This window comes from Pichia membranifaciens (genome assembly GCF_001661235.1).
Source record: "Pichia membranifaciens NRRL Y-2026 unplaced genomic scaffold PICMEscaffold_6, whole genome shotgun sequence".
In the NCBI taxonomy this organism is placed as follows: Eukaryota; Fungi; Ascomycota; class Pichiomycetes; order Pichiales; family Pichiaceae; genus Pichia; species Pichia membranifaciens.
In genome coordinates, this window is record NW_017566987.1 from 355,663 (window position 1) to 367,788 (window position 12,126).

Here is a 12,126-nt window from a genome sequence, read left to right on the forward strand (position 1 = left end):
GGAAAAAGGTTACTTCTCTAGGATCTAAAACTGTTTTCGAGCTTTTTCTCAGAAGAAATCATGTTGCACTGCGACAGGAAGAATGTCGCACCCGTCCCTCTTCCCCGGTGATAGATGTGCATGTGAAAATTACCACCCCATGTGTAGGGAAAAATTATGTTAACTTCCTGAAACAGAGAACCAGGAAAGTTGCCGATCTGAGCCGTTTTTGCGGTTTGCCATTGACCTTGATAGATGCTGATGGCAAGCTACAAGGCAGGGCATTGCAGGTCCTGCACTGAAAGAAACTAGCAAGCAGGCAAGCAGACAAGCAAATATGTCAGAAAGTGCACCAGTACTGGATAGGGACAACAATGGCAGCTCCCACTCATCCCATGACACGGATAGCGACAGTGTAAACAACACTCCGTACTCGTTTTTTCAGAAAACACCAAACCTTGAGGGTATCACACTGTTGGACTTGTTGGAGCCAGCATCTTTCAACATCGATTTGAAGAAAAAACGAGATGAAACGTACAAGTGGGTGCACAATTATTATAAGGAGAAAAAGAAATCTGTCAATTTGAATATGAAGAAACTCAATATGAGCAGCGATGAGCTACTCGAGTTAAAGAAGGTTTTACATGAACGAATCGATAAGGCGTACACGAGGATTGATCAAACACAGAAAGCCTCCACAACTGAAAAAATCTTCTTTTCCATTTCTGTCTACATGATATTCTTCTTTGGTTATCTCATTGGCAATCACCCTCAATATGTGCACGTTGTCTACTCCATTATATTTACGATTTTGATGCCAATTAGGCTAATAACCTATTACAAAATTGGCTACGGCTATTATCTTGCTGATCTTTGCTACTACGTGAACTTCTTGTTGATGCTCTACATATGGGTTTTACCACAATCTCAAATGTTGTTCGTAACATGCTGCTCCTTTTCGTGGGGGACTTTATCGTTTGCAGTGATAACATGGAAAAACAAGCTAGTTTTCCATAGCGTTGACAAAATTACATCCACATTCATACACGTATTACCAGGAGTAATCATGTACGTCATCACACACCAGCTCCCATACGAGTACAAACTCATCAGGTTTAATGGATCGATCAAGCTACAACACTGGGATATAATGTATGGTATTTTCAACACCTCAATACTTTATTTTGTGTGGCAATTGTGTTACCATTATTTTATCACAATACGTAAGGCCGATAAGATTAAGAAAGGTAAGGTGACATCTTTCGAGTATCTGAGAAAGGCTTTTGCAAAAAAACCAATAGGCAAGTTTGTCAATTCGTTACCTGAGCCTTTTCCAGTGGTTGCGTTTACAATCATTCAATATGGTTACCAGTTGATTACAATGTCTGTTTGTCCTTTTCTCTACTCCTACAAACACGTTTGCTCGCTTTTTGTTTCTTTTATTTTTCTGTGCGCAACCTACAATGGTGCAACGTATTATGTCGATTTCTATGGGAAGAAGTTCCAAAGAGAAGTAGTGAAACTTCAGGGAGAAATCGAATCGTTACAACAAGAGCAGGGTAGTGATCAAGAGAAGAAGGGAGAGTTGGAGAAAAATAAAGTTCACAATGAACAGCCCGGTGATGGTATTTCTGCCACAGATACGCAAAGACGAAGGACTACCCCAGTCACTGTCTCTGAGATAATAGGTTAGTTATTAAAGCCCTTCAAACAGGAAGCATGGTTAGATAGTTATAAATTTTTTTAGGTTTGAAGGTTAAGAGCGTAATGTACAGTTAGTTATGACGATACTATATAATCTGTAAGCGCCCTGAAAACAAAACTGTGCCCTCGGTATACGGAAAAGGAAATTTTTTAATCATGAAAACGAAGAATTTTTTTCTAGCTGTCAGCATTATAAAGTTCTTTCGGCTTGGAAATCCCACCAGTATCCAACTAAGAACAATCGCGAGAATGTTTGCAACAAGATTTGATCCATCTGCTTCCCGAGGGGGTTCTCAAAAAGTAGCAGATAAAAAAGCCCGGCTTTTGGGAAATTTAAAAAGGAAAACCAGGAGCCATGAGGACGCAGAGGAGACACAGAAAAAGGATGAGCTGCCGAAAGTGGACATAGATGGTGATTTAGAGATGAAGGATGGATCCATTGAGAATCAAAGCAGCGAAATTAAAATGGATCTTTCAGAAGAGGAAACAACCTTGAAAAGAAAACGTGATGATTCAGACTTGGATTCAGAATCAGAATCAGATTCAGACTCAAATTCAAGTTCAGATACAGATTCAGACTCAAAGTCCGAGTCTGAGTCCAAATCCGAAGCCAACTCTGATGAAGAGGCCAAAGCTGTGTTAGATGAGGAAATGGAAAAAACACACAGCTCTATTATCTCACGATTTAAGAATGCAATGGAAAAGCAGCCGAACCCAGACACAAAGGAAACAGAAAAGGAAACGGAAACTGAACCAATTGAATTGAAAGATGTTGCACCTTTACCTCAATTCAAGTTACCCAGAGACAAGCAACTATACTCCCAAAGTTATAAGAACAAGACTTTGGATTGGTTGACGAAACCTGCTTACTATGATTCAAGCTTGACCAAACCTTTTCAAGATTTCCAGCCCAGCATCCACTCCATAATCATGAAGAACTTGAAAAAAGAATTTGATGCGGAGAATGCATTTTCTGTTCAGGTCACATTGATCCAAGAGCTACTCAAAGATATCATACGAGGCAAATTAGATCCTAAACCTAGAGGTGATTATCTCATAAATGCGGCAACCGGTTCGGGAAAAACACTATCTTATCTAGTACCTATTGTACAGTATATTATTGGTTCAAGCAGTGAAATCAGAATCAAAGATTCTGGCATCCAAAGTATTATAATAGTCCCAACAAAGCCGTTGGTGCATCAGGTATATGCCGATGCGTTGAAGTTGACCAAAGGAACAGACGTTAACGTGATGGCACTCAAAAGTGGTGGTGATATAAGTATCAGTGATGAAAGAAAAAAAATCGAGTCGAAACTAGTTGACATTTTGATCACAACCCCAGGTAGAATCGTTGAACATTTGGACATTTTGGATATGAAAGCTTTGAGATTTCTAGTTGTGGATGAAGCTGATCGTTTGTTGAACCAAAATTTCCAGGATTGGTGTGACCTAGTAATGGATAAGATTGAAACCACATACAATGCAGGCAACGAAGGATTAGACCTAAAGTTCAAACTGAGATGTATCAAATTAGTACTTAGTGCAACCTTAACCACCAACAGTGAAAAACTCACTCATTTGAGACTATTTAGGCCCAGATTAGTTATTGTGAATAGTGAGAATACCAGCGAGTTGTACCAGTTACCTAAAACTTTGAATGAGAAATACTTGAGAATACCTGAAAAACTATCTTATTTCAAACCTTTGATTTTGCTAAGGTTTGTCCAATGGACTGACAAGAATGGCATCCGCTACAATAATTCTGGATTGATTTTCACTAAGAGTAACGAGTCTTCGATAAGGTTGAACAAGCTGTTGAATATAATGGCGAATAAATTTGGGATGAGCAATCAACTAAGCATTGGCAGCATCAATTCTATGATGGATAACCAAGAGAGAACCAAGACATTGAAAAATTTTGACATCAATGGCGGGATTCTAATATGTACAGACTTGCTGAGTAGAGGTATTAACCTAAATTCCATCAGGTTTGTTATCAATTACGATTTACCGGGATCAACAAAGGAGTACATACATAGAATCGGTAGAACTGCGAGAGCTGGAAACACGGGTAGTGCTGTGACTCTCTGTTATGGAGATGGGGAGTTCAAATGGTTCAAGAAAGTAGTCTATTCTGGACAGCAGATCAACAGAAATGGTAAGAACATCGTTGACATCAGATTCGTGAAGGATCGAGAAGAGGCAGAACAAGATGCCGATGAGAGGGCTGAAGATAAGACTGACCTCTTCGAGTTGAACTTGGCGGACGGGGAGAAACAAATCTACGAGGAGTGTCTCAAGAGTTTATGATGTAGTTTGAATAGATCTATATAATGACAATAGAAAAAGAGCCACGGTCATTTATGTGGTATATACAAGATTGGAGACACGCTCGCAGATCATTCCTTAGCCTGAGGCTTCTTGGCACCGTACTTCGATCTCGAGGTGGCTCTGTTTGCAACACCGGCCAAATCAACTGCACCTCTAACTAGATGGTACTTCACACCAGGAAGATCCTGCGATCTTCCACCCCGGACATAGACGACCGAGTGTTCCTGGCAGTTGTGCCCTATACCAGGGATATATGCCGACACGACCTCTCCGTTCGTAAGTCTGACTCTCGCAGCCTTTCTCTGTGCTGAATTAGGCTTCTTTGGCTTGAGAATCATTACTCTCAACACCACCCCCTTCTTGATGGGACATTTCTCGAGATGTGGGGATTTCGTTTGTTTTTCCTTCTTCGTGATTAGGCCACGGCCTTTTCTGATCTGGTTCAACGTCGCGTTTCTTTGCTGGGTGAGCTGCAGAACCGTGTTGGGCACTATTTGTGTTGAAGATGCAGATGGCTGAAGCAAGTTGATGAACTTGCTTCCGACAGCCATTCTTGGAGCAATCAAGGAAGAGTTAGCAGCCCTGATCGCGGACACCGCAGTCGTGCACTGTATCCTGAACGCTCTAAACATCTTTGTTTGTTGTCTGTTGTCGAGGTAGGCCTCAATAGTTTCTCTTCAATGCTTTTCTAATACTTTCGTTTCTGCTGAGCTTGAGCTTTTCTTAAGCATGTTGCTTTGGGAAAAGCTCAGCGGTTGAGAACGAAGCGAAGGAGAGGGAAGATGAAAAAAAGGACTTTGGGCCGATCGGCCCAGTTACCCGGTCGTCAGGTATTTTCAGGCGAGGACCCTCTCTGTCCCTCTTCCGTCTCGTTCTGACTGTGTGAGGGGAACGCTTTGCTCTGTTGCAGAGGTTGAACTGTCTCAGTGTTAGACGGGGCTCTGATAAGAGAGAGGGAAGGGTCCCATTGGAGAGAGAAAGAGATCAGGCCAAGCGTTGACCATTCACAGACGGACACCTCGACGGACGACCACAAGATGTTCAAATCCCTTGCTTCAGTATCTAAACTCGCAGTTTCTAGATCTGCGTTCACACAGGCATCCAGACAGGCGATCAAACCAAGCTCGGCTGCTGTATTCATAAATAACGGACTATTCCAGAACAATAGACAGGTGAGATTTTACAGTCATGCACCGGAATTGACCAAGGAGATCATTTCTGAGAGAATCATAGAGTTGCTTGAATCGTACAGCAAGACTGCTGAGAATGTGAAAATCACCGACGAGACCTCATTCTCCAAGGACCTTGGTTTTGACTCGTTCGACACCGTTGAAGTCATCATGGAGATCGAATACGAGTTCTCCATCCTAATACCTGACAAGGAGGCTGACGAGATCAAGACTGTTGGCCAAGCCGTCGACTTCATTTCCAAACAACATGACGCATGCTGAAACTCCAGCACCACCGGTTCAGAAACGTTACCTCACTTGTTGATTTTATGTACACAACACATATAAATTTGTCTAGTATATATTTATTTATCGTTCTATTTATTCTTCAATCATAATATTTTTTTGATATGTTTCCGTAGTGCCAAGGAGCATTAGAATGTTAGAGCGTTAGAGCGTTAGAGCGTTAAAAGCGTTAGAGTGTTAGACAATTAGACAATTAAAATTAAAAGGAGGCGGTGAACCAGAAAGAAGAATGAATGAAACATAGATATTACAAGATGCAGCATTGATGCAGCATCATCCCACAGACATTAGCAAAGACAACAAGCGATTATTTTTTCTGAAAGCTTTTGGAGTTCCCTCCTGCTTTTCAGTCTGCCAAGGTTTGGTATGGCGAGAGGTCAGGCAAATCTTGCTCAAGAGGCAAATATTGCTCTGTTCCCTTGAGCTTCTCCTGCTTTGCAGGCGACTCGTCGGCACCGTTCCTGGTGATTTCGGCGGCCAACTCGGACGCGGACTCGTTGTTGCTGAAGCAGCTGTCTGTGTCGTTGCTCTCGTCCTTGTCGTCCTTGCCGAGGAACTCCACGTCGTTTTCGATTGTGGCGCTTCTGCTGATCTGCTCGAGGTCGTTGGTTTTGGTTTTCTTAAAGAGCCGGAACCTCACAAGCCACACAAATTGCGAAATAAAGATGCCCACCTCAAGGGTAGCGCAGATAGTGTACAGCACGAGCCCCATGATGTCGAGGTCTGCCGGGTCGACAGCCAAGGACGCGAGGGAGAAGACTGCGCCGGATAAGTCGACAAGCAAGAAGAGGAAGTTGATGCCGACGACTCTGCCGTCTCTCTTCCAGAGCTCGAAGTAGGGCGGAATCAAGCCGAATGCGATGAGGATGGAGGCGATGATGCCAAAGATGAGGGTGGGCCATGTGGTCCCCCGCTGATAGACCTTTCTCAACGGGATGATGCAGCCGACCTCGAGGCAGATCTGGAAGAGCACAAAGATCCCCGTGCGGAGGATGATCTGCTTCTTCGGTCTCGAGATCGGAGGGTAGTACATCACCTGCACGTAGACGACCGTGCAGAAGAAACCGAAGAGGTGCGGTTGCAGCATGATCGGGATGGAGGCGTCCTCGACGACCACGAAGACCGCAAAGAAGGGCGCACACAGGCACCAGAAGATCACCATCACCTCGGGGAAGCCCTCCGTGTTTTTTCTTCTGTAGTTGTGGTAGATCTGGGGGATCAGCTGGACGCACCAGCACACCGTGCCGATGGTCGCCAAGACGTTGGCAGTTGCAGAGACCATGTTGCTAATGTGACTGGATATCTGAGATGAAAAACTTTTTTCTGGCCTGTTTGGGACTGATAACGCTTGCACTACAATCACCACTGTCTGGCTCCGGATGCTGGTCTCTTTATATACGATTCGGGTTTGCCGTGTTGCAGAGAACCGAAAAGAAAAATTTTCCCTCTCTGCTGTGGCACTCCCGTCGGCTCCTACTGGCTGTCAACCATTATGTCGAGACTGTGCAGAGCTGTCAAATGTGTCAACCTACCTCGGAATGTGGAAAAAAAAGCCATACAGAAGATGGCCCTAACGGGGGGACCTTCCCTATGCGGCAGGCTACCCGACGCTGCCTACACGCGACCACTACGCGGCCGCTACGTGGCGCACTCTCAGTAGCCCCACGGTGGATGCTGGGTGGCTCCAGCTGCCCGATGCGGCAAGCGGAGCGCGTTCCCTCAGGGTCTCCCGGGTTCCCGGCGGAATAAGTTGCTCGATCGGGCCCGCCACGCGGGTAAAAGCGCACCAATCCAACGGTTCTCCCCCCTGCCCCATTCTGCCCGTCTTTCCTTCCACCTCTCCAGTGCTGGGAATCTGGGCCGCGGGGCCGATCGACCTACCAGACGCATTTTCGGCGCGCGCCGGCCGCGGGTGCAGTGATCAGCACACATGCTGCATGCTGCTGCAGTGTGGGCGCTGTGCGTCGCTCTAGCAGGCAGCCAGTGCAATTTTAGCGTCGGAATAAGAGGGAAGAAAGCGAAGAAAGCGAAGCATTGATATCCTGCTGCAGGGAGAGCCCCACTCGTTTCACGGAGAGGCGCCCGCGGCCCGGTCCCGGCCATGACTTCCGGCTTGACAGCGCCTAGCGTGGGGCTGTCTAGGTTTTCTCAGGGCTTTTCTCGGCGATCCTGCCCTCGTGCCTCCAAGACGCCGAGGTGCCGAGCCTAATCCGCAGCCGCCAGACAGCTCGGGGCAGCCCGCGTGCAGCCACGGTGTTCTCATGGTTAGAGATCCGATCCATTTCGTGGGGGAAGGTGTGCGCCCTGCATCTGGCCACCCGCGTTACCGTTTCCGTTCAGCGTGGGGCCCCAGCAGCGGTGGCAAAGCAGCAACACGCCCTCTACTGGCGGCCGCCCAGATAGCAAGAGGTTGTGGTGTCCTGCTCAGCTGCTCGTCTAGCTGGCTATCTGTCTTCTCTGCTTGGCTCTGTCTGGCTCTGTCTGGCTCTAGCCCTGCCCCGCCCCCCCACACGTATATGTGTGCACCGCTGGACCTACCCTGATCTGCTCCCCTGCCCCGCCACTCGGACAGGGCCTGCTGTACCCGGATTATGGGAACGGAGTCTTTTGCCCCCTACACATAAATTGCCCACAAGACCTCGCAGACCCTCTTGTGCATGCAGTAGCAGCGGACGAGCCAAGCAGCACGGAAAACAAGAAAAAAAACATTTCTTCACGCCAGCCTGGCCGCCATGAGCAGCAACAGGCAACAGAAGCAACAGCACCAGCAGCACTCGCCGCCGGACGCTGTGCAGCCCAACCCCTGCGGGCCAGATGATAGCATGCCTGCAACAGATTACCACAGGAGCAGCAGCACAGGCACCCCAACGTCACAGTCTCTACCGTTGCCACCACCGTTGCCACCACCGTTCCCTCCGCAAACCATGAGTTCGCCGGCCCTGCCGCTGCTCCACAGACAGTACCCGAATGCCCAGCGGCAATTTCTGTATACCCCGAACTACCTGCCGCAGCATCTACCAGCGGCTCCTCCATCTTCGTCATCGTCGCCGTCGTCATTGTCAGCACCAGCAGTAGCACCTCCAATGCGACCTTTATCGGCGCAGCTTGCCCAACCAGGAAGACCGATGCAGACTGCATACCCGACATACTACGTTGTCACCCCGGCTGCCGCCCCATCCATACCCATGCCCGGTGCCTCGCCCGTGACGGCATACCAGTTCCCGCAGGGTATGCAGCAGGAAAACGTACCGATACCCCAGACCACGCATACAAACACAAACCCAAATACCCATCGAGGCCCCGGCTACTTTTACCCGCCACAAATGCATAGCTACTTGCCTCCGCCCAACCCTCTCCCTCCCGTCTTGCCCCTACACCATGCATACAGCCAGCCCATCCATCCGCACGTTCCACCCCCGTTCCAGCCAAGAATGGCCCCGGTACATCTACAGCTACAACGACGTCCACACTCCGACCCGTTTATAAAATCCTCTTCGCATTCGCAGATGTTTCAGGAGCAGCCACCAAAGGCGAACTCCTTTGCTTCCCCACTGGTAGGACCTGGTGCACAACAGATGCCATTGCAGCCGCAGCTGATGCATAGGGGAGGGTCCAGCGGAGAAATGCCGTTACCGCTGCAAAGCACGGCAACTGGGGGCAGAGATGGGTCCAGAGAGAACAAGTCGAGCAGTGCAGGGAGCACAGGCGGGTCTAGAATGGACGACATCAGATGGGCGCCAAAGAAAACGTCGAAATCATGGAGCAAGAGAGAGGACAAGCTCCTGCTGTCATTGAAGGAGATCGACCGACTGAACTGGTGCCAGATAGCAAGCCACTTCTCCGACCGCACAACCAACGGGTGCCAGTTCCGATGGCGGCGATTGATGAGCAAGGGAAAGGCTGGCCGCGGAGGGAAGGGACCGCAGCACGAGGAGCACGAGGAGCCCGAGGAGCACGGTGTGGACAAAAACGTGAAGGAATAAAGCAGAAGAAAAGGAGAGCGTCTCTCCATGTGTATATTTAGTTGTACTTATAAATAGACCGTACCAGTCCGCTATGTCTCCAGAAGGCTGTCCTCCAGGGGTGGAGCAGCTCTGCGGGCCCGCAGTTCTCTCTTGCGCAGGTTGCGGAGCGTCTCGTAGACGAATTTCCTCGTCACGACGTGCTCCATGTCCGGGTGGTTCGACACCACCTTCTGCTGGATGAACGCCGGCTTGTTTCCTGCCCGGTGCAGGGCGGCGATGTCTGCACAGACACGCTTCTGGGCGGCGTTTTGCGCACTGCCGCACGGGTGGTTGTGCACGCAGTTCTTCGTCTTGAGTGTCCAGCTGCGCGTGCTCTTCGAGTGGTACGCCGCTAGCGCAAACGGGCAGCCCTGCTCCAGCGGCTGCCGTTCCGACCCGTTCTTCCTGCCGCTGCGCCTGTGGTGCTGGCACGCAAAGTGAATCGCCTTGTCGTTGGAGTGTGTGATGACGGCCCGAAACCCGTGCTTCTCCGCGTACTCGCACACAAACGAGCGCAGAATCGCCTCACTGTTGAACTCCTGCAGGTCCACCAGGCTGAGCTGCAGCTGCCTGTCATCCCCACGACCCGCCATCTGCCCGCTTGGTTGCTGCACCCCGTCCGGAGAGGCAACATACGCATCCTTGAGTCTGCCAGAGTTGACATTTGTGTCGACTGATAACGGGGCGAGGCAAGAACCACCTGGTCACGTGCGCCAAAGTGGCGGTGCAAACTCAATCCTGCTGACGTAATGCACCGCCACGTCTTGGCGGACTCCGGTTTCCGCTCCGCGCGGCGTCGGCGCCGGTATGCGCCGGAAAAAAAAAGACGCAGCGGCCCGCGTGCGCGCTCGGTCCGCAGGGGTCCGACGTTTTTTGGGCGTCGCGACGCGCCGCCGGCGTCGGCGTCGGTGTCGGGGGCGGGCAGCGGGCGGCGTCGGGTCTCGTTCGTGGCGGCACGATTTGTAATCGCCGCCGCTGTTCGCGGCGGGGCGTTTGGCCGCCGCCGGAGTCCCGTAGTGGAATCCCGACCGCTCGGGTTGGTGGGCGGGTGGATCGTTGGGGAGGAAGGAGGAAGGAGGAAGGAGGGAGCAGGGAGGACGTTTCCCCCCGAATGGACAACTGCTGTTTACTTGTGCCGGTGGTTTTGTTGGTGGTATGGTTGGTGTACAGCGTTGTGGGGGGGTCCCAAGGAATCGAAAGAACACAGACCAGTCTACGTGCTTGTACCCGACCTTTATCCCGACGTAAACAGCAATGGCATTCCAGAAAATCCAGGTGAAGACCCCAGTGGTCGAAATGGACGGTGACGAGATGACAAGAATCATCTGGAAGATGATCAAGGAGCAGTTGATCCTGCCTTTCCTGGACATCGACTTGGACTACTACGACCTCGGCATCGAGTACAGAGACGAGACAGACGACAAGGTGACGGTGGACTCGGCCAACGCCACGAAGAAGTACGGTGTCGCAGTCAAGTGCGCCACCATCACGCCTGACGAGGCGAGAGTCAAGGAGTTCAACTTGAAGAAGATGTGGCTCTCCCCTAACGGTACAATCAGAAACATCCTCGGCGGTACGGTGTTCAGAGAACCAATCATCATCGAGAACATCCCAAGAATCGTCGAGCACTGGGAGAAGCCTATCGTCATCGGCAGACACGCCTTCGGCGACCAGTACAAGTGCCAGAACATCGTCACGCCAGAGTGCGGGGGCCAATTGAAGCTGGTTTTCACTCCGAAGGACGGTTCCGAGGAGATTGTTGTTCCTGTCTACGACTTCGACGGCAAGGGATGTGCGCTCGGGATGTACAACACCGAGGAGTCCATCATCGGCTTCGCCAAGGCCTCCTTCGCCTTGGCCGTCTCCAGAAAGCTCCCATTGTACATGTCCACCAAGAACACCATCTTGAAGCAGTACGACGGTCTCTTCAAGGACACCTTTGAGAGAATCTACAACGCCGAGTACAAGGAGAAGTTCGAGGCGCTTGGCATCTGGTACGAGCACAGATTGATCGACGACATGGTTGCGCAGATGGTCAAGTCCAAGGGTGGCTACATCATCGCCATGAAGAACTACGACGGTGACGTCGAGTCCGACATCGTTGCCCAGGGTTTTGGCTCCCTCGGCTTGATGACCTCTGTCCTCGTCTCCGCCGACGGCAAGTCCTTCGAGGCCGAGGCCGCCCACGGTACCGTCACCAGACACTACAGACAGTACCAACAGGGCAAGGAGACCTCCACCAACTCCATCGCCTCCATCTTTGCATGGACCAGGGGCTTGATCAAGAGAGGTGAGTTGGACAACACCCCGGCTGTTGTCAAGTTCGCCGAGACCCTCGAGAAGGCCACCATCGACACCGTCCGTGTCGACGGCATCATGACCAAGGACTTGGCCTTGGCCAGAGGCGAGACCGACAGATCCTCCTACGTGACTACCGGCGAGTTTATCGAGGGCGTCGCCAAGAGATTGACCAAGGAGCTTGGCGCCTGATTGGCCCGGCCAGCGCCTTTTCTTTATTTATAAATGTCTATATACATCCACTAGCTAATAGCGTATGCAACTACGTCGATAATAGAGATCTAGTTCATTTCACTCTGCGGCCCGAACCGACCTGGACCGACTCATTGACCCCG

General features: G+C 50.2%; 8 protein-coding genes across 8 annotated transcripts; 5 read left to right on the forward strand and 3 right to left on the reverse strand.

The window, feature by feature from the left end:
• Positions 1 to 201: 201 nt before the first annotated feature.
• PICMEDRAFT_18111 (hypothetical protein) lies at positions 202 to 1,821 on the forward strand. The gene has a single exon (XM_019161881.1). The coding sequence runs from the start codon at positions 317 to 319 to the stop codon at positions 1,670 to 1,672; it is 1,356 nt and encodes a 451-aa protein (XP_019015824.1). The 5' UTR covers positions 202 to 316; the 3' UTR covers positions 1,673 to 1,821.
• Positions 1,822 to 2,148: 327 nt separating this feature from the next.
• On the forward strand, positions 2,149 to 3,993 carry PICMEDRAFT_36987 (hypothetical protein; the record flags this gene model as incomplete). Its single annotated transcript, XM_019163045.1, has 1 exon — positions 2,149 to 3,993. One exon carries the CDS (start codon positions 2,149 to 2,151, stop codon positions 3,991 to 3,993), a length of 1,845 nt encoding a protein of 614 aa, XP_019015825.1.
• PICMEDRAFT_18116 (hypothetical protein) lies at positions 3,653 to 4,715 on the reverse strand. Its single transcript, XM_019161882.1, has one exon. The coding sequence runs from the start codon at positions 4,644 to 4,646 to the stop codon at positions 4,083 to 4,085; it is 564 nt and encodes a 187-aa protein (XP_019015826.1). The 5' UTR covers positions 4,647 to 4,715; the 3' UTR covers positions 3,653 to 4,082.
• A 76-nt stretch (positions 4,716 to 4,791) lies between these two features.
• PICMEDRAFT_18117 (hypothetical protein) lies at positions 4,792 to 5,578 on the forward strand. The gene has a single exon (XM_019161883.1). The coding sequence runs from the start codon at positions 5,052 to 5,054 to the stop codon at positions 5,463 to 5,465; it is 414 nt and encodes a 137-aa protein (XP_019015827.1). The 5' UTR covers positions 4,792 to 5,051; the 3' UTR covers positions 5,466 to 5,578.
• Positions 5,579 to 5,835: 257 nt separating this feature from the next.
• On the reverse strand, positions 5,836 to 6,771 carry PICMEDRAFT_74423 (hypothetical protein; the record flags this gene model as incomplete). Its single annotated transcript, XM_019164765.1, has 1 exon — positions 5,836 to 6,771. The coding sequence occupies one exon, from the start codon at positions 6,769 to 6,771 to the stop codon at positions 5,836 to 5,838; it is 936 nt and encodes a 311-aa protein (XP_019015828.1).
• A 1,642-nt stretch (positions 6,772 to 8,413) lies between these two features.
• Positions 8,414 to 9,472, forward strand: PICMEDRAFT_74424 (hypothetical protein; the record flags this gene model as incomplete). Its single annotated transcript, XM_019164766.1, has 1 exon — positions 8,414 to 9,472. The coding sequence occupies one exon, from the start codon at positions 8,414 to 8,416 to the stop codon at positions 9,470 to 9,472; it is 1,059 nt and encodes a 352-aa protein (XP_019015829.1).
• Positions 9,473 to 9,543: 71 nt separating this feature from the next.
• Positions 9,544 to 10,086, reverse strand: PICMEDRAFT_13382 (hypothetical protein; the record flags this gene model as incomplete). The annotated part of the gene is made up of 1 exon (XM_019160052.1): positions 9,544 to 10,086. The coding sequence occupies one exon, from the start codon at positions 10,084 to 10,086 to the stop codon at positions 9,544 to 9,546; it is 543 nt and encodes a 180-aa protein (XP_019015830.1).
• Positions 10,087 to 10,747: 661 nt separating this feature from the next.
• On the forward strand, positions 10,748 to 11,983 carry PICMEDRAFT_36556 (hypothetical protein; the record flags this gene model as incomplete). The annotated part of the gene is made up of 1 exon (XM_019163016.1): positions 10,748 to 11,983. The coding sequence occupies one exon, from the start codon at positions 10,748 to 10,750 to the stop codon at positions 11,981 to 11,983; it is 1,236 nt and encodes a 411-aa protein (XP_019015831.1).
• Positions 11,984 to 12,126: the final 143 nt, after the last annotated feature.